Raw genomic sequence first — 24,555 nt, 5'->3', positions numbered from 1 at the left:
GTATTTTATAAGAGTGAAAACTGGGCTAATTAGGAAAAAAAGTTGTCTTCCAGTTTCAGTTTTTATATTTTCTACCTCTACCCTCCTCACAATTTTATCATGACCTGGTAACCCTACCATCCTGCCTTAGTAGTGCAAAGCCAGTGTGAGAAGCCTTTTCTCTTGGATACTTATCTAGAATTTGTTGCTGTATGGTTAGTTTGACTTCTTTTAGTGCGTTGGTTTTGTATTCAGTCTAAAAGTGAAGAATGATTTCACTTTTATTTTAGTTCCTGTCCATGCTGACTCTAATGGAATGAATTAATGACAGCAGGATTATGGATGGCGTTTTTTTCTTTGGTTGGTTTCATTCTGTTTTGATTTTCTGGCTGCTGCATGTTGTCAATCTGAGGTTAACTTCTTTTAAGATCTTGATTTTTCAAGTTCTGATGTAAAGCTGCTTTTCAAACCCAGAATTCACCTTCAAGTGCAGCTAGGAACAAGAATGTACAAATATGTTAAAAGACACTTTCAAATTTGAAATTCATTATTCCAAGTACTTACCTTAACTAGGTACAAGAATAAAAGCTTTCATCTGTCAAAGCTTTAAATGAATAGCCTGTTGTAGTTCTTTAAAGTCCAGTATTTGAAGTTGTATGTTGCCAAGACATTGATATTCAACAATCTCAGAGAATTAGTGTTTCTTTGATAGCAGGATTTAAAATACATGCCAAATGAACAGTAGTTTTTAGTCATCTTTACCTAATCAAAAGTTACAGATCAGTCCTTTTCATGTTGGAAATGTTCTTTTAAATTAGTATGAAGAGGCAAAAAAATATTAAATAACATTTGGTAGTAGCTTTTGTTGTGTGAAGAATTAAACTGAATGAATGTGAAGATTTAAACTGAAAGAGTGTAGATTTAGATTAGATATGAGTAAGAAATTCTTTACTGTGAGGGTGTGAGACATTGGAACAGGTTGCCCAGAGGAGTTGTGGATGCCCCATGCCTCGCAGTGTTCAAGACCAGGCTGGAATGGGGCTTTGAGCCACCTGGTCTAGGGGAAGGTGTCTGCTTATTGCACTGGGGTTGGAACAAGATGGTCTTTAGGGTCCCTTCCAACCCAAGTCATTTTGTGAAATCAAATAAGGCTTATATGTAAGCCATACATAGCATGGAAAATGCATCTTTTAGTCGATTTTTTTACAAATATTTCTCTACCTTGTGTGTAGCTGTCATGAAGCATTGCTTTTATTTATAAGCATCGTCCTTGAAGAAGATACATTGCCAATATAGAGAATTTCAATTATTTATCTAGATTTTTCCTTTGCATTTTTTTTTTTAATTCTTTGTTCTGTCCTCTGCCCCAATGTACTATAGAATACCTTTCAATATTTCCTGGCCAGACAGAGCAAGCCTGGAGCGGTAAGCTTGATAATTAAGCAGTCTGACTAAAACCACCTTTCTTGTATTGAGCATGGCATCACAATATTTGTAAGCATTGGTTACACTGACAAGATTGCTTGCATATTTTTATATATTTTTTTTAATATATTAAAGCTATTGCTTTTTACAAGTACTGGTCAAGAGACTAAAGGAAGAAAAAGAATGTATTGGCAGTGCTTTCTTCTCTTAGTTTCTGCTTTGTTATTTCTGTTCTCTTTCTTATTATTGCTTTGTATAGAATTTTTTTTACTTGTCATTCCTGTTGACATTTTATTAATTACTTGTACTAGTAGAAGACTGCAGGAGCAATTACTGAACAAATTAAGACTTAAAGTTTTAACAAGACAGACAAGTATGGAACATAAACTGTTCATAAAGCATCCTTAGAGCTTAGATATGACAGGGAACCCATATTGGAGTTCTGTCTGGAAATCTCAAATTTTTGTGCTTCTTATCACATGGTGGTAGAACATGCTGATAGAAACAGACATGCTCATTACTGGGAAAAGAAAAATGCTGAGTTAATAAGTAAATATGCTTTGCAACTCTCCCTCATTTTGTTCACATAACTATTGCAATTCATGTAAATGTGGAGGCCCCTCACATTTGTCTCAGATGTATTGCCTTATAATTATTTCAGAAATAAAAGTTGTGAATTGATATTGTGTAAAATTGCTTGTGATAAATGAAGAGTGGCTCGTTCATAATCACTTCAGAACTTTGAGCATACTTTAGGAACTCTGTACCATTTGACCCTCATACACTGAAATGCATGAAGATTCATGCTGGATGAATTATTGAGGATTCAAAATGCTATTTAGGTTTTCAAGGATTTTGGACCAATCTTTCTTTCGAGTAGTTTGCACATAATTTGAGATGGGACTTGCCCGTAAGTGTTGCAGAATGGTGTTGTGTGAGCAAAACCAATAGTAATGTTAACTGGTATTCTACTTAAAAAAAAAAAAAAGGTGGGAATAGCCCAATAGCACATAGTATGTTTTGTTAACTTAGAAATCCTAAAGATCATGGGGATCTTACCCCACATTTACCCGATCAGTTTCTAGAATATGGTAAGAAAGTGTTAAAATTCCAACTTCAGTGATTCTTCCGTAACTCAAAAGACACGTGAATCTGTATTTGTAACCAAGAAGTTTTGATATGTTGAGGTTTTACTTTGGTTATTTTGCTTACTCCTTTCACTTCAATTGCTTATCTTCTTTCATTGGGAAGATGCAATAATAAATTAGTTCACACTGTATGTCACTGGAGCATTTTCTTAAAATTGCAGCTCTTAAAACCCTAGAATGGCATTTTTTCTCCATCCATTCAATTAGATCCACTTTGTGTTTATCTCTAGTAGGTTTCATTTGGCAGGTTTGTCACTAAAGGAGGTTGCATTCAATTTGTAACAATGTAACAATAGCTTTCCGTGTAAACACCTTAAAGGAAATCCATTTCTAGTTTAAGTTGTTACCGGGGTTTTATAAAGTAGCTTCTTATTGTCTCTTGTCTTGACTAACTTCAATTTATAAACACCAGTGAGATCTTCTCTTAGATCCTTTCTGTGTCGTTCAATTTGACACTATTTATATGTGCTGCTTCTTACTCAATTGGTTATGTGCTACTAAAGCATATTTACAAAACCCTCCATATAGAAGCAATGCCCTCTTGAATTGTCAGTGTCATTGATGCTTATTGTCTTAAACACTAATGAGCATGTTTTTGTATGTCTGGTTTTTGTTCCATTATAGACTGCATTTTATGTTTTGTTGGGTTTTTTTCTATTTAGCTTTTCCTTTCATTTTGTCTGTGTCAGTAAATATAACCCATGGAAAATGTAGTTTTCTAATTTTCAATTCTACTTTCAGGTATACCTAAGTACTAGTATTAGTTTGCCTATTACTAAAGAGATTCCCTGTCTAGCACTAAAGAGGTTCCCTGTCTATTTTGGTTCTACAGTAGCATGTAAACTGGAGTTTGTGAATATATTTAAAACAGGAAACAAGTCTTAAAATTAATAGGAAACATAAATCCACATTCTAGGGAAGGAGGTTTTTGAAATAGGGGAAGGGAGAGGCATGTGTTGGTTTGGTTCTGGGTTTTTTACACTATTGTTGCCAGTTCTAGAGACTAAAATCATGAACTGTTTATTTTTTTTTCAGCCACTGCCTGTTTTGTGGCTTTCTGAACCTTTAGGTTTTTCTCATATTTTTCAGGTATTGTCAGTGGTTGAGGGCAAGAACATTTAACAATTCAGCTGTGACCGTGTAATCACAGCATTCTGAGCTGGAGCTTTAAAGTATTTGGGGATTTGCAGCTGTTACTGTCAAACATTAAGACTCAGTTGTGTGTGTTTCTGTCATTTAATATGATCTGTAGAAGCAACAGAGATGTGATTTTTGAGGTCAATATCACAGTGATGCTGTAATTGTAGCAGTAGGAACTGTTTAACCAAATATTTCAGGATTTGACTCGTGCTGGACAAAGTAATGGACAGGAAGTCAAAGTTCACCCTACAGTGGATGTTTTATAATAACCCCACTTTGAAATTCTCAAGATATTTCGTTATTTTTCAAAGAATTAGCAAGAAAAATTACCTTCCTGACATATTAGTTAGTCATCTTTATTTTTCCCTTCATCCACATGTGGCATCCTTGTGAAGCTACGCTGACTGCCCAGATCTATTTCAGTCTCACGCTAGAAACTTGGCATGTTGTCAGTTTGCAGGTCTCTAGTGTATGTTGTCAATTAAGAAAGTGCCTTTTTTCAACAAAACAGTAATTCTTTTCAGTGTCTTTGTTACATCAGTCAGCCTCACCACGTCACTGAAGTACGTGCTTTCACTAACCAAGCTGCTCGATGGGTCACACATCTTCCTTGCAGGCAGCTTCATGAAATTCTCTCGTCCCTCTCTGTTGCACAGCTGTGTTTGCATTTTGCTAATATGTTATTGTAGAAGTCATACCATCAGTTTGAAAGTTACTTTTCTTCTCCCATCCCATGTCTTCTCCTGCCCTTTTCATTGCCAACAGGCATGTCAGCAGCAGTGACAGAGTAGGAAAACCCTACCGTGGTGTGAAACCGGTATTCAGCATCGGGGATGAAGAAGAGTACGATACTGGTACAGTAGAAGATTTTCCTCTTACCTCGATTATCTTATTTAGACAAAATTATTAAGTTGGGCTAAATCATAAGAGTATATTTTATACCTTTGTCTTGCAATCTGACATTTTTCTAACTATTATCCTTCATCGTATTTGTTATGGTGGTGCCTCGGACCAACCCTCTTCAAATATATAGAAGCAGACTAAGTAAAAAATAATTTGTGGTAGGCACCAAACAGCCAACAGGAAGAAATAGAAATGCATGGGTTTAGTGGATTTTTTTTGTTTTTACTTGTTATTTCTGTAGAAAGATGTGTTTTTCTACACTGGTCTTGTACATATAAACTGACAGTTGTACCTCTATTACTTCACTACAGTAAGCAAAATATAAAGGACCTAATTTTGCTGATATAACTCAATTTGATTATCTAGTATTTGCAGTTAATATAATGATCTGAATTTCTGAAATATAGTTGGAGTTAGACTTAATATGGCTAATGTGTGCACACCTTTCCAGTGTTTTGGACTTTGCTTTTCAGCATTGAATCAATTAATAATTGATTCCTCTCTTGATATGCATGCAGAACACTGTAGGAAAAAAAACCATGCAATTTTTGTTTAATTTTTTTATCCGACTGAAAAATTACAAGCAAAACTGGAACACCACACACTTCACAAAGGTTTGTTTGGGTTTTTTTGAGACCAGTGCTAATATCAGAGTGGTGAAGACCTGCTGTTGTCCTAGTTTTGTTCTGGTAGTTTTAGCTCACTCCCAATCATCATTATCTCACAAGTAACCATTCTGTGACCAAAAGGTATGCTCAGCTTCCATGGGAGAAACAAATAACTAGTCTAAGAATCTTTGACTTGCAAAATAATTTAGGAAGATTAATGAAAGAGAGTCATAGGATCTGGAATTGTTTAAATAAGATTGATGACAAAGAGTTCATCATCGTCTGCTATAAAAATTGTGAAGGAGCAAAATTAAATTGTCAGGCAGAAGCTTTAGCACTAACAAGATGCTTCTCCAAATGCCGTGTAATTAAGTTTGCACAGCTCTTTGAGCATCCATAATAGTGTTTGGGAAAGCCTGTGTGCTTTCAGAAAACCAGCTCCTCAAAGACAGATTGTCTAGAACATGTTTTCGGTAGTGGTTGTTTGCTAAGTTCTACTTACATTTGCTTTTAAAAGACTATTAGACTTAGTAAGTAAGCAGAATTGCTGCAATGATTTGAATAAGCAAAGCCAGCACATATGAAGTGAAATATATATTAGTTTGGAACGGAAGAATGCAAAAAAAGAACCTGTTTCTCTGTAATTGTTTTTGTGAAGTTTTAGTGTTCTGAGGGTTTTTGTAGTAAATAATTGCCATCAGCTCTAATAATTGCAGCCTGCCCTAGGTGGCTCTGCTTGAGCGGGGGCTTTCACAACAGGCATAACTGAACATTAGAAGTTTTGCTATGTGAAAAAGGTACTTTAAAGAAGGAAAAGTGGTCCACAAAAATAATACCTGGCCTTGAAAGGGATCAGCAGGTGTATTTTTCTTCTTGTACAAGAAACTAGAAGCCACAAGAGGAGACTTTCCTGGACTGTAGTTGGTTTGGTTTTGGTACCCCTTGCCAAAAGATATTGGTGGTGTAGATGCAAAAGGTTTACATGGCTTCAAGGAGTTTCTGGACAAGTTCATGTAAAAGAAATCCATGAAACTTTACTGAATAGACAAATTGGACCAGCCAAAGATATCCCCTGAGCTAAAAATAATTGTTTGCTGAGAGAAAATTAAAAGAGAAATATCAGATACGCCTGCCTTTTTCTTTCTTCCCTCTGAATAATTGTTTATGGCTAAGTGGACCTTGGTTTGAACCAGTGTAGCTCCTCTGGGTTTAAGTGAATTGAAAAGTTGTCTGGTGGTGAGTAAAAATACTTTCTTTTTTTTTTTTCTATGTTTTTACCTCCTCCCTTCAAAACAGATGAAATTGATAGCTCCTCAATGTCAGACGATGATCGAAAAGAGGTCGTCAACATCCAAACATGGATAAATAAACCTGATGTGAAGTATAACTTTCCATGTAATGAAGTAAAAGAAAATGGTCATATGTTTCCCAGGTACTGAAATTACTCCGAAGTTTAATGAAAATGTCTGTCTTGATTAAAAAAAAAATGTTGGTCAATTAAGTTATTCTTTATATTAAACTAGGAAATGAAAGTGCGAAACAACCTAGAACAAAATGTTACCACTATATCCCTATTTTTATCTTTGCAGTGTTATAGAATGGTAATTATGTATAAAACCTAGTATGAAGTTTTGCTTTGCAGAACAAGACAGTAAGAAAACTATGTTCAATATACATAGGCTTATTTTCAAGACCAGCTAGACCCAAGTACTTGTGGCTCTATTTTTTTCTTATCTGCTTTTCTCTATGCCTTGTACTTGGCACCCATCTTGCCCTAAGATTCAGTTACCTTGCTGATCTTGCAAGAGCAGAGAATGATGCTTGTTGTATTCTGACTTCCCCAAACAGCACACATACCATTGAATCTGCATAACAGAAAATCACAACAGATTTTCTCTTGCATCATGGTCTGTTCTTGTCTTTTATTAGTATTTTCCCTTTAGATTTATTTTCTATGGTGTACGATTAGTAATCTAATGATGGAAGGGTGAAAGAGTGGCTTGGAGGCACCTTCTGTACTCTGTGTGGCCTGACATGTTACTGGTGGTTGTGATCTTTGCTGATAGAACTCAGGGCTGTTGTGTTGAGGTGATCATGGTAACTGCTCACTCTGGTTTTGTATGCTGTTAAGGATGCCATGCTCATTTTAAAAATTGGCTATGATACAATACTCAAGGAAAATCTGAAGTATTTTGTAGACCTTTCTAATTCCACATTATGAAAGTATTCAAACTACTTCTTAGATTTGGAAATTGTTTTATCTAGCTCTCTCCATTAGCTTATTTGTAAAATTTAGCTTTCTAAATACCTGATACTTAGTTAATTAGCAAATTTAATTTGTATTTTTCTTTTCCTTCAAGTCATCTCCTAGTAACAGCAACTCATATGTACTGTTTGAGAGAGATTCCATCACGAAAAGGTCTGGCTTACATACAGTCTCGACAGGCACTCAACTCTGTAGTCAAAATCACGTCCAAGAAGAAACACCCAGAACTGATCACCTTTAAATATGGAAATAGCAATACTTCAGGCATAGAAATTTTGGCAGTTGAAAGGTAAGCCATCTCAGTAGCAGGGGTGTAAGTAGTCATGATATCCAGAATGCTGTCAGCTGGAAGTCGGGCATGCTGTAATTCCCAGAATTGAGTCCCAAAGTAATAGTTTTTATTTAGGAATAGGTAATTCTTATGTGAACTAGAAAAAAAGATCTGCCAGCAGAAAAAGGAGCCTTTACTTTCCTCCAGCAGAGAGGAACTACAATGACAGCTGTTGGGGATGGGATGTGTGCAAGTGTTTTCTTTTTGTAATATGTCTTAAATAAAAATGAAGTGGACAACCATCTGCAGCTAAAATAGGGATTTGTGAAGAATGGGATTTAACAGAGTGGTCATTTTTCTATGGGATCATGTTTTTAGGCATCTCACTCTTCCTGTGCATTGTACTAGGAGTCCAGAAGCCTAACCTCAAAACTCTGAACCCCTGAAAGTTAGGTATGTCAGGCTTCTTTCCACTGGTGTGGCCTGATTTTTCTTGGCACTGTTTTAACATCAGTTGGACATTTTCTTATCCTTTTCCTTGGAGAGAATTGTGTGCAGTGGCTGCTCCATTCTCTCGAGGTGGGAAATGAGTTTCCTACCTAAATAGGGAAGTTTGGTATGGGCCAGACAAAGATAAATTAAAGCATTGCAGAAAACTTTTCTGTTTGTTGAATTACTTTGTCACAACCTTGTTGGCTGGAGCAGATTGATCTCGAGCTATTTATAGGAATTTTAAACAAAAAGCCAAGCAAGGACTGCTATGCTTCAGTGAGACAGCAGAGATGTTGAACTGCCTGACCTATACCACTGTCAATTAATGAAGAACATTTCCTTTCCAAGATGGCCTGTGAAGCAATTCTAGGTTCACAAACAGAAAGTGTTTCATAGTATAAGCAGGAATTAAATCGTATTTTCTCAGTATTTTTCATCTTAATATATTCCCCTCATCTCTTCCTCCTAACCAGAGAAAGAATCAAAAGAATTATGAAATTTATGCTTAAAAATTTTATACTGAATTAATGATGCCTTTTTCTAATCTTTTTTTTTAAGGTATTTGATTCCAAATGCAGGTGATGCTACCAAAGCCATAAAACAACAGATCATGAAAGTATTGGATGCCTTGGAGAGTTAGTAACTAAAGACTTTGTAGAGACCAGTTTATAAAGAAGAAGCAACTAAGATACTGTATGTGGACACAAGCTGACTGTTTCCCAACGGAATACTAACTTATGAGAATTTTTCTGTTTGCTGGTGGAAGTGCCTGAGTAGCAGGCTTAAGATAGGGTAAATTATTATCAATTTCTGAAACGGTTTTTTAATTTTTTTATTATAACTTCTTGGTTTTGAAGAAATGTTTATTATAAAGGTCAGTTTGTTTCACTTTAATGCAGCCTTAATGGGAGTGATCTGCATCTTTGCAGAAGCAGATGCAGCTGGGTTCACATTAAGTGTATTAAAGGAATGAACCACTGTGAGATACAGAGAAGCGGTTGAAAACAGAATGGTTTTTAAATTACTGTCCCTTGAAAGTAAATGCCTACGGTCTATAAATCTGATTTTGGGTAGTATCAAAGGTAATTAAAGACTTAGGTTTATGAGCAGAGCAGATACAAATCTTAGAAATACTGTTTCCTCATTAAAAATGGTAAAGTCCAGTTTGGGCTGCAAATAAATGCAAAAAATACAAGCAATTTGTAAAGTTAACTTTTTTTTAAGTCTTACCAACTACTTGGTAAAGTGACTGGCATTGGTGGTATGGGTTATTTCTAAATACCAATATTAACTGTAGTTTTTACTACTGGACTGTGGTTTTTTTTAATTAAGCAGAATTTTGCATTTCATAGATTGAGGCTGTTTCTCATGCAAAGATGAATATGTGCATTGAAATTAATGTTTCATTACAGAATATGACAGTTGAAAACAAGTTACCTTGTGCCTCAGAAACAAAATGTTTGAGACATTTAGATGTTTAAAAACCTTCAGTTCAGCACAAAAGTGAGTACATGCTGACAACAAGAAAACGAATTCACACAAATTAAGTGAAGAGATTCCAGTGCTATGCCTGTGATAAATATGTTCTTAACCTGTTGCCTTCATTGATTCAAGCATTTGTGTAAATTATTTTAAGTAACAACTTCTAAATTAATTAATGGCAACTATGTGATTGTTTATCATCAGCTTTCCGCTTGTTCATGAACAGTTCTCATGGTAAAAAGCTCAGAACAGGAATGTTCTTATGAACAAGGCATAGCATCTTTGTAGACTGATAGGAAATCATCAAAAACTGTTAAATAAAGATAGTGGGGATTAGCTTTGCTGCATAAAGTCTTCTGAGTATTTCTGTCAAAACCTACGATTTGGTACTTCATCAGGAGATAAAATAAGTTAAACTGACCTTTATAAAAAACACTTATTCTAAGTTATTTTACTAGGAATCAAGCTAGGGCACCTTAATTCTGGAACTAATTCCTTTTTTTTTTTCCTTCTTAGTATCTGAGTAAACACCAATAGAACTTGAACTGTTGAAGATATTTGCATGAAATTGCACCTGGGCCAATGCTCATGTATTTATAGTTTTGCCCAGCAGCTGTTGTATTACATTTTCCTCTTCCTAATCCCTTCTGAAAATATCCTCAAGAGTCTCTGACTCTGTGCCTACTTCAGCAATGAGATTTTTTTCATGTAAAGATGTTTGTGCTACTGTTTATAAACTACAGTTGTAAATAAACCAGTACAATTTGAACATAACTTGTTCTGTCAGAATGCATTTAGCTGCATACTGTGTGAATTCTCTGAATCAATTAGAAGTTTTCCCTAAAGGTGTTTTGTAAATGGAAGTGACTTTGGTCTTTGGAGTGAAGAAGCTGACTACAGATCATCAGAACCTACTGCCAGTGACTTCCTAACGTAAGTATTTTGGTATTTAGACTAATTCCATTGAGTACTTTTGGGTGAGCTTTCATAGAAAGGTCAAAATGAATTAACAAGTGATCAAATTATAGAAGGGGTTTCTGCATAAATTCCAGACTTCTCAACATCATATTTTTTATTATGAAAATGTTGACAGAATGATACAACATATTTTTCCTAGTCAGAAGGAGAAAAAGGGAAAATTACACTCAGTTGTTAAACAGGGGTATTTGAGTATTAAATATGGAAAGTGGCTAATGTGTATGCTTCCCTGTGAGGACAACAAATACAGACCTTTTAGATCTACAATAAGTAAAGCAACAGTGAGTTCTTAAATCTCTTCTGTGTAGACATGTATATAGCCTCCACTGGACCCACTCCAGTAGCTCCTTGTCTTTCTTGTACTGAGGAGCCCAGAACTGGATGCAGCTATCCGGACGTGGAGTACTGTGGGGATGTCTCTGCCTTAGGAGATGCTGTTCTTACAGAGGAAGATAGATGGGGATGTCCCAGGTGAATGAGTTACCTGTCAACTGGTACAGATCCCTTGGGATGAGCCCTTAACAAGCATAAGGCTGCATAGGGCAGGGGGAAAGGCCGTAGACACAGCAGCTGCTGAGCTCCAGGTTTGGGTGCACAGCTGTGTCCTTGCGGGATGCTGGAGTGGCGCTGGAGGAGCACCGCCAGTTCCCTGCCACCCACTGGGGTCACGCAGGAAGGTGGGTGCTTCATCCCCTGCTTGTTTTCCTGCTCAGAGCTCAGATCTGGGAGCCAGCGGACCACTTAGAGGCAGCGTTTGAGTCGGTTTTAGCTGAACCGCGGGCCGGGACTGCGTGTCCCGGCAGCCCCTCCGCGCCCGCGCATGCTCCGTGCGGGACCGGCCGGGGATGCGGGCGGCGAGCGGAGCCATGGCGTGTGAGTGGGGGCCCCTCTCCCTCTCCTCCCCGCGCCCCCGGCCTCCCCCGCCCGGGCACAGGGAAAAGGCACGGCGTGGGGATCGCCCCGCGGTGCCCAGCCCCGGTGCGGCCGGGAAAGGCCTCGGTCCGGAGCCCCTGGAGGGCTGCGAAGTAGTGCAGGAGCAAGGGAGCTGTGCTGTGCGGGGACCGGGACGCAGCGCTCGCCGTGCGGGGTCAGCTCGTCAGGGGATGTGGACAGAGCGGGCGTTTTACAGAAAAAGACAGCCCCCCCCCCCCCCAAAAAAAAAAAAGCTTGTTTTGTAGTGATACAAATGCAAACCATTATTGTTCTGTGACGCGCCTTTACCTGGTGATGGTCTGCATTGCTGTAGGTTTATCCTGAGAATTGCTTTTAAGGAAGTTTCTGAGGCAGCTTATCCAGGCTGGAAGCAGGGATCTCTCTCTGCAGCACTGTTGCACATTTCTCTGCATTTCTCTTACTTCTACATCTGGACGGTTTTACATCTATTTATGCCCACAGTTTTGTTTATTCTGTTGTGACTGAGCTTTAATTTTGCCCTTTAACAAACTCCAAACTTGAGGCATAGGGAAAATAAGATTATTGTTTTTCTAGCATTTTAAACATTATTGGATTTTTTTCCTAGTAGATGCTCTTTTGTTCTTTGTTTACTTCTGTGTTTTGGGGGCTTTTTTGATTTGTTGGGGTTTTTTGTTTGTTTGTTTTCAAAAGTGAGTTTATGCTGAAATGTAAATCTTTAATTGTCCAATTTCTCCGAGCTAAAACACATTCCACAAGTACGGCAAAGTTTTTGACAGATTCCTGGTATGGTTACCTAAGTGGGTCTGGAAACTATGGTCACATCTGTTCAGAATATCAGTTAAGGTTTATTTACTCAATAGACCCAACAGTAAAAGTCTCTCGATCAGAAGAGTGACAAAGGGAGCAGTTAATCATTTGCTTAACCTCTAGAAATTAGCTGCTTAGCTACTGAAGTGAGAACTAAAGTAGGAAAAAGGATGTACCTTCACTGTTCCTGGCCCAATCAACATTTTGCTTGAATCAGCTCTTCCTGTTTCCCTGACCACTGAGGCTGTGTTGCTCACAGCTTTGTCTTTTTCCTACAGTAATTATAACCTCTTTCCAGAGCAGAGAGGTACTTTGTGGCTGGGGTACTTTTCTTTATGAAGCCAGAGGGGGTTTTTTGGGGTTCTTTTTGTTGTTTGTTTTTAGAGTTTATTTGTTTGTTTGTTTAAAAGGAAACTCTGAAAGCTTGCAAATATAGAACCTGCTCAGTGACAGTAAAACTGTTGATAACACTTGCAACTGTGTTTTGGCTAGAAACCAAATTGCAAAGAAGTTATTAGGAAAGATGTTACCTTTATTGGCCTTCATAGCCATTTCCCAGACTAGGTATGATTTGAGGGATAAATTCCCTTATTTGGGGCTTTGGGGATTATCCAATTCTTTGGTTTGCTAGTGACATTTTAGGACACGCAGTGTCACACATCTTTTTGGCTCGATGACCTGTGGTCTCCCTTTCTGCACCATGGCACCTTCCATTGGAACATGGGCTGGGAACTGTCTGGGCTGAGTGAACTGGCACAAGAACTCTGTGATCTTTGCCCTGGGCATGGTGATGGCCGTGCATGGTTCCCATTAGCAAGCCTGGCCTTCAGTGTTCTCCCTGTGCTATGAGAGCCATGGACCACAGAATGAGTTGGAAGTGGTTTGTATATATGCTTGTAGATTAAAAAATTTATTTTGTTAAGTGCTTGTCACTGAGTTCAAATTTTGAAGAGTTTCCTGGGTGAATTCCACTGAATGTTTTTTTCTTTTCTGCTATTAGCCTTCCGCCTCGCTCTTATTCAGCTTCACGTGTCTGCTGTTAAATCAGATAATCTTCAACGAGCCTGTGGACTGGTTAGAGAAGCATCAGCTAAAGGAGCAAAAGTTGTGGCTCTACCTGTGAGTAAAGGTCCTGGTCTACTTGGTACCTATGCCTCAAACCCTTCAAAACCTCTTGCTAATGTTACTAAGGCATTCTATATTCCTGTTTCTCTCTGCATAGCTTACAAGCTGTGGGAGGCTTCAAAATAAAAATTAAAAAAAAAAAAAGAAAAAAAGAAAAAAAGAAAAACAGGTTCTATCTAGCAGCACACTTAAGAGGTGGGGGACAAGAAGGGAGGGAGGAAAGCAGGTTTTCCTTTTTTGTAGTGTAAGAGTCTGGCAAAGTTTTTGCTAATTTAAATCCCAGGCAATTCCATCATTTTTACATTCTGAATTCATGTAAGTAGCACTGTAGTTGGAATTTTTGCTGAAGAAATGCAGAAAAAGGTGATTTTCAGCTAAAGAATGTTGACATGAAGGTGAAAGAAGACAGGTACATGGTGACTCTCTTTGCTGTAGGCATTCCAGATATATCCACAGAGAAACAAAACAGACTTAAGACATTTCCAGCAGGTTATATGTGGCTGAATTACGATGAAAGGGCACTTCTCTTGTGACTTCCTTGTGTGGGAACATAAGTAGCCACTTAAAATTACCGATCATTTCTGATTTACTTCTTGAACTTCAGCTATGATGACTGTGCTGAATTTTCACACAGATGGGTGTGTTGGCAACAAGATGACCTTCCTAGTGCAGCTTTGAGCTTTTCCCCTCTCTTCCTGGGAGTACATGTGTTGCTCCTGTACCCTGCAGCCTCTGACTCAGGAGTGCAAAGTTCTTCTCTGGGTGAACTTTTGGTCTCAGTTTTACACACAGAATGTTTTCTCTCCTGCTGTCACAGGGGAAGCATTAAGCAACCTTCCCAGCTCCTCTCTGCTAACACAGTGCTTGTGTTGCAAATGTAATAACCACGGAGTGTTCTGCCTGGGCCTCCTACATGGAGATTACCTATTATTTGCTGGTTTCATCATGTGTACAAATATTGGGTTTCCCAGACTTATTTAGTTGAGATACTTACTTTACTAATGATGATTTATGCTTTTAGCATAAAAGTTGTCAAACAAGGGCAAGGTATTTCACAGACTTTTGGGAAGTAAATTTTGTACTGGTATTAGGACATGGGCATGAATATTCCCTCTGTTTTGTTTTTTGGTTTGGCTTTTTTGGTGGGGTTTTTTTTGTATGTTTGTTTTGATTTTTTAAAATAAGTTTATATAAAGAACAGAAGTAAGTCACACTGACTATATAATCTGCACCTTTGTAGAGGCATGTGGCAGTTTTCCTGTGACATATTAGCCTTTTCATTTCTGAACATGGAAAAATTTGTGAGAGAAATACAATTTGTAATATTTATGGATAAAAAAATAAAAGCAGAATCCATTTGAATCTAAAAATTGATAGAAAGCAATTCAGAGATCTGTCCCTGTGTTTTTTCTACTTTGGAGGGCACAGGACTAGATGATCTGTGCAGACAGTCTGCAGTTCTGTCCCAGTGTCAGCTTGTGCACAGCCCCAGGCAGTGCCACTGCTGGCTGGCACAGAGCTCTGCTTGTTCTCTGCAGCCCCTGGTTTCAGTGCCACCCACGTGGGCACTGCAAGTGGCAAGATGAAGGTGGAGGCAGCTGGCTTTGGTTTCATTTCCTTGAAGATCAGCCCAGCTTTCAAAAGCCTGGGAAGCTCATTTGGCAGCCTGCAGAGACTTTCCTTCCTGCTTCTTCCACTACAAGTTCTGCTGTGGATTAGCTGGCACCTGCTGGCCCAGTGTCTGCATTTGGGGCAAAAATACCCACCCACTTTTGGTTCAGTTAGTCTGGTTCAGTAGAACCCAACTCAGTTGTTAAGAAGTTTGCTTGACCAGGCAAGGCATAAATGTTTATTGTGCTATTCACAGCTTGATTTTTTTTTTCTCCTTTTTTGGGGGAAGGGTGAGGGGTGGGTTGGTTACAACATCCGGTGAGCCAAGGTAACAGTGGAGGCAGATGCCTGGGCTAGGAGTCACCAAAGAGTAAGTGCTGGTACTGTTTGATAGTTTATCTGTGGCCCTCAGCTGTACTCCTTTAGGGGACAAGAAAAGTGTTGGGTGGGGTGTCTCACGACCTCACAGAGCTGGCAAGTGTAATAATTCAGACTGAAAGTTCTTGATGTCTTGGACATCTCAATTACCACTGCCCACCTAGTTTAGGCATCTAAACTACTCCATTAATCTGACTGTCTAAAGATTACATGTCTGGTTCTGAAGGATAGCAGATCTTTAACTAGGGCCTAAGACAGAGGACACTGTCCAGTTGTGAGGAAATAGCATTTAAAGGATTGTTTTAGGAAAACAATGAGTAATTTTGAGAAATGCACACCCGCATTTCACCAGGTTAAAGCCTCTCTGGCCTTCCTGATATTTTTAAATTTGCTTATTGAGTTCCTATAAACTAAACTCCTGTAACTAAACATTGTTTGAGAACATTTTTAGAGAGGGGTTTGAAAAGCCAAGTACATCTCCATGTAGTGATGTTACTGGATTTTAGCTGTTTCTTTTCCATCCACTTCTAGGAATGTTTTAATTCTCCATATGGAACCCAATACTTTAAGGAGTATGCAGAGAAGATCCCTGGGGAATCGACACAAAAGCTCTCAGAAGTTGCAAAGGAGTGCAACATATATCTCATTGGAGGTAGTTTACTCTTAGTGACTGTCTCATTGAGGAAAAGAAGGGCAATGTCTGTTAGTGCCATTGGATCAAAATCAGATATAATACAGTGGGGCAAATCTTTGTTCTTGCCTTTACAAAGGATCCATTCCAGAAGAGGATGGTGGAAAGCTGTATAATACATGTACTGTCTTTGGGCCTGATGGTGCTATGCTGGCAAAGCATAGGAAGGTAAGATGGCAGAATATTGTTATGAAAAGGTTTCTCAGCAGTGTTGCACAAATTATGTCATTTGTACCTAAAGGTGATAGAAATTAGTAGAATCATTAATAATAGTTGTGTACTGTCAGCGACATTTCATGTACTTTTTATTTGGGACATGTAAACACCCCTTCAGAAGCTGGCCATAAATTTGGTCTAGATGAGGATGACAAACTAAAGAAGGTATAATTGCCTTTCCCTATATGCTGGGAAAACTGTGATAAAAAGTAAAACCTGATCAAACCCAGATATCTGATCTAAGTCTAAAACATAGTGCCACTTAAGTGGGATCAGGGTTTTCCCTCAGCTTCCCAATGTATTTAGTCCTTCTGTTATTGTAAATACTGTTCTTTACATACTTTATGTGCTATATGTATGATTAGTGGAGACAACCAAAGCCCAGGTTCCACAGTGAAGCTGTAACTGCTGTTTGTGGTAGATGTTTGCTTAATGGCACCTTCCACCTCAACATTGCTTTGTGCCTTCTGAGAAACTACCTTCTCTTTGTAACTCTAGAGTGTTAAATCTTACTATGCACACAGGTAGCACTCCAAAGGTGAACAACAGCTTATTTCTTTCAAGAATAAACAAAAAACAGGATGCAAGGTTACTTGGAAAAAATAAGATGGTGCAAAATACCTCTGGGTGCAGGTATTCACTTACTTTGTTAACTAATTCTACAGTTAGCTGCACTATTAGATCACTTTCTGAATTATTGTGTTGCCTACCATCTTTCATACCCCACCAGTCTGCAAGCCTACCAGTTCATAGAATGAGTGCAGGCTTGTACTGTGTAAGTATGAACAAGTAATAATACAAATCCAGCACTATTATTAGGAAGCTCCAGTCAGGAAGAGAATCTTCCATTGAAACAGAGGGACAAAGACTGTCTGCAGGGCCTCAGAGGCATCTGCAAAGCTGGGAGCTTTATGACTTAGTGAAGGTATTTCCTGGAGAAGTTTTGCAGAAATGAGACTCGAATCTTAGAGAGGAAAATATCACCCTTTTTAACCTGCTTTAAAAATCATCCTGCCGAATTCAAGACATTTTATATATATCCTTTCTTTTGCAAAATTACTCGTTAGATCAAGATGTTGCTGTTTTGCAGGGATTTGCAATTTCAGACAGGTATATTTCTTTAAAGAAAACTACTTTAATTATTGTTGGGGATCTAACAGTCTTAAGCAATGTTTAGTTTGGATCCTGACAAAAGAGTAGTCTAGATAACAGTGGAAAACATGGGACAAGTAGAAAGAGGCTCAAATACCAAGCACATGTTATTGTTATTAATCACAGTATAATTGCAGGTTCATTTGTTTGACATTAATGTTCCTGGGAAGATACAGTTCAAAGAGTCTGAAACACTGAGTCCAGGGAATAGTTTCTCCATGTTTGACACACGTGAGTACAAGACAAGCCCTCTCTTTAAGGAGCTGTGCTACAGTAACACCACAATCATTCTGGAGTTCTCTTCCCCCTCCTCCTTCCGAGCAATGGATTTTTAGACTATCAGATTTATATTAGGCATTTGACAGCCACAGCAAATGCAGTTTAATTTTGCTTCAAATGTGTGGTCACTCCTGAAACCTTTAAAAAGGCAACGTGGCTGCAAAAGGACAGAGGAGTAGAAAGGGTTGAAGCACACATTGTGGCACTTGCCTTAATTAAATAATGCTCCTATTGATTTGTTAAAGAGAAGTGACTGTATTTTTTTATAGCAGTTACAGCTTGAAAATGGTTCTTATAAAACATGGCTTGTACAAGCTGCTACAACTATACAAACAGCTGTAACAAACAGCTCCACTGACACATTGTTTCATGTGAGGATGATACAATAATGGAGACAATTAACTGTAACTTGTAAATCGCATTCCAATGTTCTTGAATCAACCACATCAGACGAAAAAGAAAGATATTTACTCTTCCCCACCCCACAGTGTTCAGAAATTAACACAGCTTGTTTACTGAGGTCTCCAAAGAGTCTCATCTCCCGTGGTCACTTTCTCCTCCTTGCAATGTGCATGGTCTAAGAAAGGACATGACTGCAGTTTTAGTCCATGACAAACAGTGAGTGCTTTCTTTTCTTGAAAAGGAAATAATTGAAAAACTTGCAGCTAAATGAGAGAGGAATATGTTACACAAAGACCCGATAGAACATGATTTTGTGGAAACAGCTGTTGTTAAAGGGTAGATAAGACTGCTTCTCATAAGTCTTTCATCATGAAACATGAATTCCCCCCCACCAATAGCCAATGCTTGTTGGACACACATTTAATTATAGCTCCTCTTGTTGCTGTGAGACATAAAATAACAATTGACAGGAGGGCTACAGGGAGTCTTGTAACTGCTTTTGTGTACTTCGTGATAGCGATATGACTGTTGTCTCTTGTGTTTTGAGAACAGCATACTGTAAAGTGGGCCTGGGCATCTGCTATGACATGAGATTTGCTGAGATGGCTCAAATCTACGGCCAGAAAGGTGAGGCTGGGTCACCTGAAGGAGCAGGGTGAGCCCTAAGGCCAGAAGTAAGCAGGGCTGTTTCAGGGTGGTACGTAGTGAGCAATCTGTGTGACCGGGCATTCTCATCCTCACCCAGTAACACAAAATGCATCTTGTGGCCAAGACTCTTATCCAGATGAGTGACTCTTCTCACCAAGTATCCATCATTTCCTGATACACATTTGCTGATGCAGTGAGGGAATTGGGTATATCCCCATATTAGGGCTTTGCTGATTTAATTAATCACCTGTGTTATGCATGGACAGGCTCTGGTTGGTTCCATTTTGGGCAGAATTTGTGAAGTTGAAAGAAACTTTATCTTGAGGGCCCCTGTAGGGTAAACCCATCTTCCTCTTAATAATGTTTGGGTTCTAACTGTCTTTTAACAAAGGTTGCCAGCTGCTGATATATCCAGGGGCTTTTAACCTGACAACAGGACCAGCTCACTGGGAACTCTTACAGAGGGGACGGTAAGATCACAGTAACAGCTTATCCTCCTGTTCCAGAGGGAGCTTTACTGCATGGAACTGAACTGTTCTTGTGTTCCACATGACACTATGCAGCAGAAGTGGTGCTACAGGGCCTGTCTGCCATTGGAGCTGCACCATTCCTCATGATGCGTGGCCTTGCATGGGACACCAAAATGATTTTGCTGTCAAGCAGAAAAGCAGGAACTACTTAGTCTTTACTCCTGCCAGCCCCTAGCAGTTATGCCCTTTCAAGGACCTTTTCCCATGGTTCTATAAACACCCTTCACACACAAATTCTAGAGAGGAGAGCCAATAACCATTTGAGAACTGCTCTAATTACAGATAGAAATAGACTCTGAGATTCCTAAATGCAGTATTGTTGGTCAGCTTCAGTCAACTTTCTTACATACCGAATGAAAATGGGAACAACATGATATTCTGTGCACTAACACTGGAGCCAGGTGCCAGAGACTTCTCTTTCCAGGCTCTGCTTTCTCTGACCTTCATATCATTTACAGTTTTGGCTAGTCCTTAGGAGGATATAAAGCTTGTCATTCAGAGTGAATTCTTTCTCTTCTGCTCAGTTAAATGGTAGAATAAAAAGCAATTCTCACTTTCTCCCCCTTCCCTCATCTTTCTCTGAACACAGTGCTGTTGATAACCAAGTCTACGTAGCTACCATATCTCCTGCTAGAGATGAAAAAGCATCCTATGTTGCCTGGGGACACAGCACTGTAGTAAATCCATGGTGAGTTCAATTAAAAACAACAAAACACCACCTTTTTTTTTGTTAAAAAATGTGTTTTACTGGACGCTTCAGTCCCACATTTCCACCTACTCTTAAAAATGTAAATTCTTGGTAAAAAGCACATGAGACTTAAGCCTGCATTCTCAAAACCATCATTTAAAATTGTCAAACTGAAAAACAAGAAACTAAAACTAGTTTAAAAGTATGTACTCATTTTGGTAGTAAAGATGCTACTTAGTACTAGCATTTAGCATTAGCTTTGCTGCTGACCTTTTCAACTTGTCCCTGAAGTTCAGTCCATTATATATTATTCATACAGTAATTTTCTGTGTAGAACCAAACCATGTTAAACAGCTTACACAAAACTATTTCATTTCCTCAAAGAACAACATTGCTTTGACATAATAAAGAACAAGAAGAATGTATTCGGCTAGAGAAGAGATATATTCTGACTTGAGCAGAAGTCATGCAGGTGCACAGGAGGTAAAAGTGACCAAATCTTCAGGCAGCTATTTTTCTTTCAAATAAACCCACCGATAGTTCTCTTCCAGCTGATTGTAAAGTCAGAAAATCTTTGTCTGTGTTCTGAGCTTTTAACTTTAGATGATGCAAACCGTGACAGAACACTTCAGCGGGAGACACGCTAAATCGTGTTCAGTAGTTCATGCTGAGTAAAAGCATACTCCTATTAAAAGCCAGTAGGATCTTGAAAGGAGAAAGTGTTAGTCTTTGCCATATATGGTTGTCCCTTTACCCTTGAGGTATGTTGCATGCTCACATGCCCTGGTTCTTGATCTTTGGAACACACGTGAAGGATACATATATCACACAGAAAATGTGCCACATATAAAGCCTGAAAGCCATTTCCATCATGCCAGAGTTATGAATTATGATGCTATTTTTAGGAGAGCCCTGTGTTTACAGCTGTAGGCATCAAGAGTAGGAACTCCCTTTTGTACAAACAGCAGCAACTGGACTGATTCCTTGAGACCGATGTGTTAATGCTGTGAACAAATGTGCTTAATTTTGCAGGGGTGAAGTCATAGCCAAAGCTGGGGCTGAGGAAACAGTTGTATACACAGATATAGGTAAGGGTAAAGTTGCTTTGGTTTTTTTCCCCATTGTTTTTTCTCAAGTACAGGCCATGAGACTAAGGAGAGACAGTTTTTTAAGTCTGTGGCCTTGCACATGCAACTACAGATAATGCAGCATTCCAATGCCTTTTCCCCCTTTGCTGGGTTAAAGCAAGAACAAGCAGCACTTAGTTCTACTCCTGTCATTTCCTTACTTAGGAGGAAGCTGCCACCTAAGGAAAGAGCAAAGCTGAGGGTCTTCAGCCCTGGCTGCCCACTTGCAGTGCCCTACAGGTCCATTCTCCTTGATAGTTCTCTTTTTCCTGCCTTACCTCAGAGCAAGTCAAGAGCTTTCTTTTTTTGGCTGCTGTTCTCATAACTCTTTCTTCTCCCCCTGTAGATCTGAAGAAACTTGCAGAAATACGTCAACAAATTCCTATTTTAAGCCAGAAGCGTTGTGACCTCTATGGTGTAGAGATGAAAAAGTGAAGCTGGGTGAAGAGGGAAGGTTCAAGTGCCACAATGGCTGTTCCCTTCATCTTCAGGATTCCTTGACTGCTTGCTCTACAATTTACTGCCGAATGTGCCAGTTAAAAAACCACCACACAAAAAAAAACTTAATGGTGCAATTCTAAAGTTGATTCAAATCCTACTTTTATATCTCCTCTCTTAAGTATTTCATACTTAAGTATTTCATAGTTCAACACAGCAGTGATTAACATTGCTTTTATGCATGACAATGTTTTAGTTACCTTTTGGGGGCTTTTTTGTAGAACACAGAAATGGAAACTTTGTTCTCTGAAACTCAAATCAGCTTTCGTATTATGAATTTTCCAGTGAATTATCAGATAATCTAGAAGCATCATTCTTCCCACTCAGTCCTTTATAGATGTATGGGCCTTAACAAAGCTCCTGGAATGCCCTACTTCTAACTTGGAAATCTTAACATTTAACACTGAGCAAAACAGGCCAAATTCTGCTCTGCACTACTGGGGACAATGCAAGAAGCTGCCAGACAGAGCTATTGCTATAGAAGAATCTGTAACAGTTTTTGGTTCATGTGTTCTTGCCTGGATTATGTGTATTGAATCTTCCTTATGGCAATTCCTGTTTATTGTTGAAGTAACGCGGGTTACTGTGTTGTTAAAACAATTCCCATGTTGCCAGACCTTGGCTCTATATAATATAGTGCTTCCCTAATATAGTCTGAATGGGGTTTAATTCTGGTGCCTGGTCGTTCTCACTGGAAAAGGCTGAGGGTAGTCAGTCAAAGGGGTTAGGAAACTTGTTCCACTGACAAGCCTTTCTGCCCCCAATCTTCCAGAAAACTGCTCAGTGTTTAAATGCATTATTGCTACCATGGGCCAGCAGCCACCCACTGCAGGGAACACACTCCCTCCTGTGCTGCTCTTGCTGAAGAGACAAAACAAACTGATTATGAAAGATGGCTTTAAAATACTGACAACCAGCCAAGCATGTTGTAGTTTTGACTGGGGTTTCTTCTTAGAAGGAAGACACCTTTTAATGTAAAAAGAATTTGCAAATGATGCCTTTTTTTCCTCCTTGAGATGAAAAAAAGAAGCAACTCTCCAGCCTATACTAATAGGCTTTCAGATTTCTAGCAGCATAAAAAAACAGTAAGGCTAAAGATTTCAAAATACAAAAATGGAAAGGGGAGGTTTTGTCTTGGTCTAGCTAACTATATTATCCCCCAAACCACCTTACCTTTTATTCACGTTCAGCCATCCTCCTCTTCCCACAGCTGCTTTTGTTACTATTCTTTTGGTTCTCTGCAATGAGCCAGATGTGTGCTTTATAGAGGAAAATGAACACTTGAATGAAGTCAAATCCTGATGCATCCTTCCTCTCAAAAGACAGGTCCCACCCTTCCACTCAGTGGCATTAACTATTTCAGCAGGTCTTTTGGTCTGTATTTTCACTGCATTTTGGTGTACATACTGGACTGGAACTCTTAAGAAACAAGCCACAGAACATAAAGTGAAATGAAGATTTATTTGTTGGAAAATAAATATTAAAAAATTAACAATTTACCATTCGAGCCAAGTCTCCTGCATTAGATTAGTGCCTCCCACATACTCAACAATCTGCATCCATGATGGCCATTGCTGGGCTCCAACTTCTAAATCATAGGAACTATTATGCATCCATTTTCCTAAACTATTCTGTCATTCCCTCTCCTCTTAGTTTAACATGCAGCAGTAACTAAATACTACCTTTGGAGGATTAAAGTAGTGCAGGACTCTCGTAAGTTGACCACTGAAATTTGAAAATGAAAAGTGCAGTCTGCAACAGACTGGGGCCTGGACCCTCCTCCCCTGGAATCCCAAATGGAGGACGGATGAAAATCTGTCACAAGCTACTTTGGTGAACTCAGTTCAAGAGCTGACATGAGCTCAGTCCTCTTCAGTCTGTCAGGACAACTTCTAAGCACCTTAGTTTAGTGGGATATTTAGTAGGGTCTCAAGTGTGCTCCACTCAAAAGTGATACAAATGGGACTGTGAGTTTTTGAGGGTTTCAATGAAAAGAAGTACACTATCAACTCAGATATAATACTTAAAGAAGCCAATACTCAACCTCTGTATTGATAGAAAACAGGCACTTTTAAGTAGTCATATTATACATGTGCACCAGTATTCTGTAAGTATAGAAAACCAACCACAAACAACCCCAAAATAGTTGCAGAATTTCCAGTTGCAATAATTTAAATTCTTTTTAAAGAAAAGGCAGAAACACTGTACTGCCTGTTGTATTGGGCAGTGTGAGTATCACTAGGCTGGTTAAAGCAGCATCTAAGCTGCTCTTGACAGTTCCAGAGTAAGTTACAGTGCAGCTCTTCAGCATGTGTTAGTTCCCTCTTCACTTTCAATCTGCAGCTAGAGCCTAGTAATGCAAGTCACAGCTTAGAACCATAGAATATGCTGAGTTGGAAGGGACCCACCAGGATCATGAAGTCCAACTCCTGGCCCTGCACAGGACACCCCAAGAATCACACCATGTGCCTGAGACTGTTGTCCCTGTGAACAACAGGGATTATACATGATCAGAATTAAGTTGCAAGACAACTGTATGTAGAAGAAACTTCCCAGAGTATCCCTCTAGGATACACCAGGTTTATCAGTACAAGATTCCTACATAATTTCAACAGTTTTATTTTTTTTTAAATAGCAATATGTAGTAGTTTGTTTCACTTCAGCTCTCGATTCTCAAAGTTCACGTGCACACCTGGCTTAAAGTAAAACCTCTGCTCTATCAGCCATTTAAAGAAAGTCCCTTTCACTAAAGGGATCACCTGCATACACACATTAACAGGATGTCAGCTACTCAGA

General features: G+C 38.9%; 2 protein-coding genes across 5 annotated transcripts in view; both read left to right on the top strand.

The window, feature by feature from the left end:
* TBC1D23 (TBC1 domain family member 23) overlaps positions 1-10,488 on the top strand; it is a 30,358-nt gene extending 19,870 nt beyond the window's left edge. For 2 of the 3 annotated variants that reach the window (XM_064644279.1, XM_064644281.1), the window contains exons 15-19: positions 1,360-1,404; positions 4,458-4,546; positions 6,500-6,635; positions 7,564-7,758; positions 8,791-10,488. In XM_064644279.1, the coding sequence (XP_064500349.1) occupies positions 1,360-1,404; positions 4,458-4,546; positions 6,500-6,635; positions 7,564-7,758; positions 8,791-8,872 (547 nt within the window). In that variant the 3' untranslated portion in view covers positions 8,873-10,488. The remainder of the gene's footprint in view (positions 1-1,359; positions 1,405-4,457; positions 4,547-6,499; positions 6,636-7,563; positions 7,759-8,790) is intronic. The other variant, XM_064644280.1, reaches the window with a different exon arrangement.
* A 976-nt stretch (positions 10,489-11,464) lies between these two features.
* NIT2 (nitrilase family member 2) lies at positions 11,465-23,258 on the top strand. Of its 2 annotated transcripts, XM_064644284.1 has the most exons (10): positions 11,466-11,565; positions 13,415-13,533; positions 16,060-16,180; positions 16,299-16,387; positions 17,725-17,818; positions 18,821-18,895; positions 19,308-19,386; positions 20,036-20,134; positions 21,167-21,222; positions 21,608-23,258. In XM_064644284.1, the coding sequence occupies exons 1-10, from the start codon at positions 11,538-11,540 to the stop codon at positions 21,694-21,696; spliced, it is 849 nt and encodes a 282-aa protein (XP_064500354.1). In that variant the 5' UTR covers positions 11,466-11,537; the 3' UTR covers positions 21,697-23,258. The 2 variants fall into 2 exon arrangements, with proteins under 2 accessions (XP_064500355.1, XP_064500354.1); XM_064644285.1 differs by lacking the exon at positions 18,821-18,895 and having other exon boundaries at positions 11,465-11,565.
* Positions 23,259-24,555: the final 1,297 nt, after the last annotated feature.

The sequence above is a fragment of the Pseudopipra pipra genome, chromosome 2, assembly GCF_036250125.1.
Source record: "Pseudopipra pipra isolate bDixPip1 chromosome 2, bDixPip1.hap1, whole genome shotgun sequence".
Taxonomy (NCBI): Eukaryota; Metazoa; Chordata; class Aves; order Passeriformes; family Pipridae; genus Pseudopipra; species Pseudopipra pipra.
This window is presented reverse-complemented; position numbering and strand designations above follow the sequence as displayed.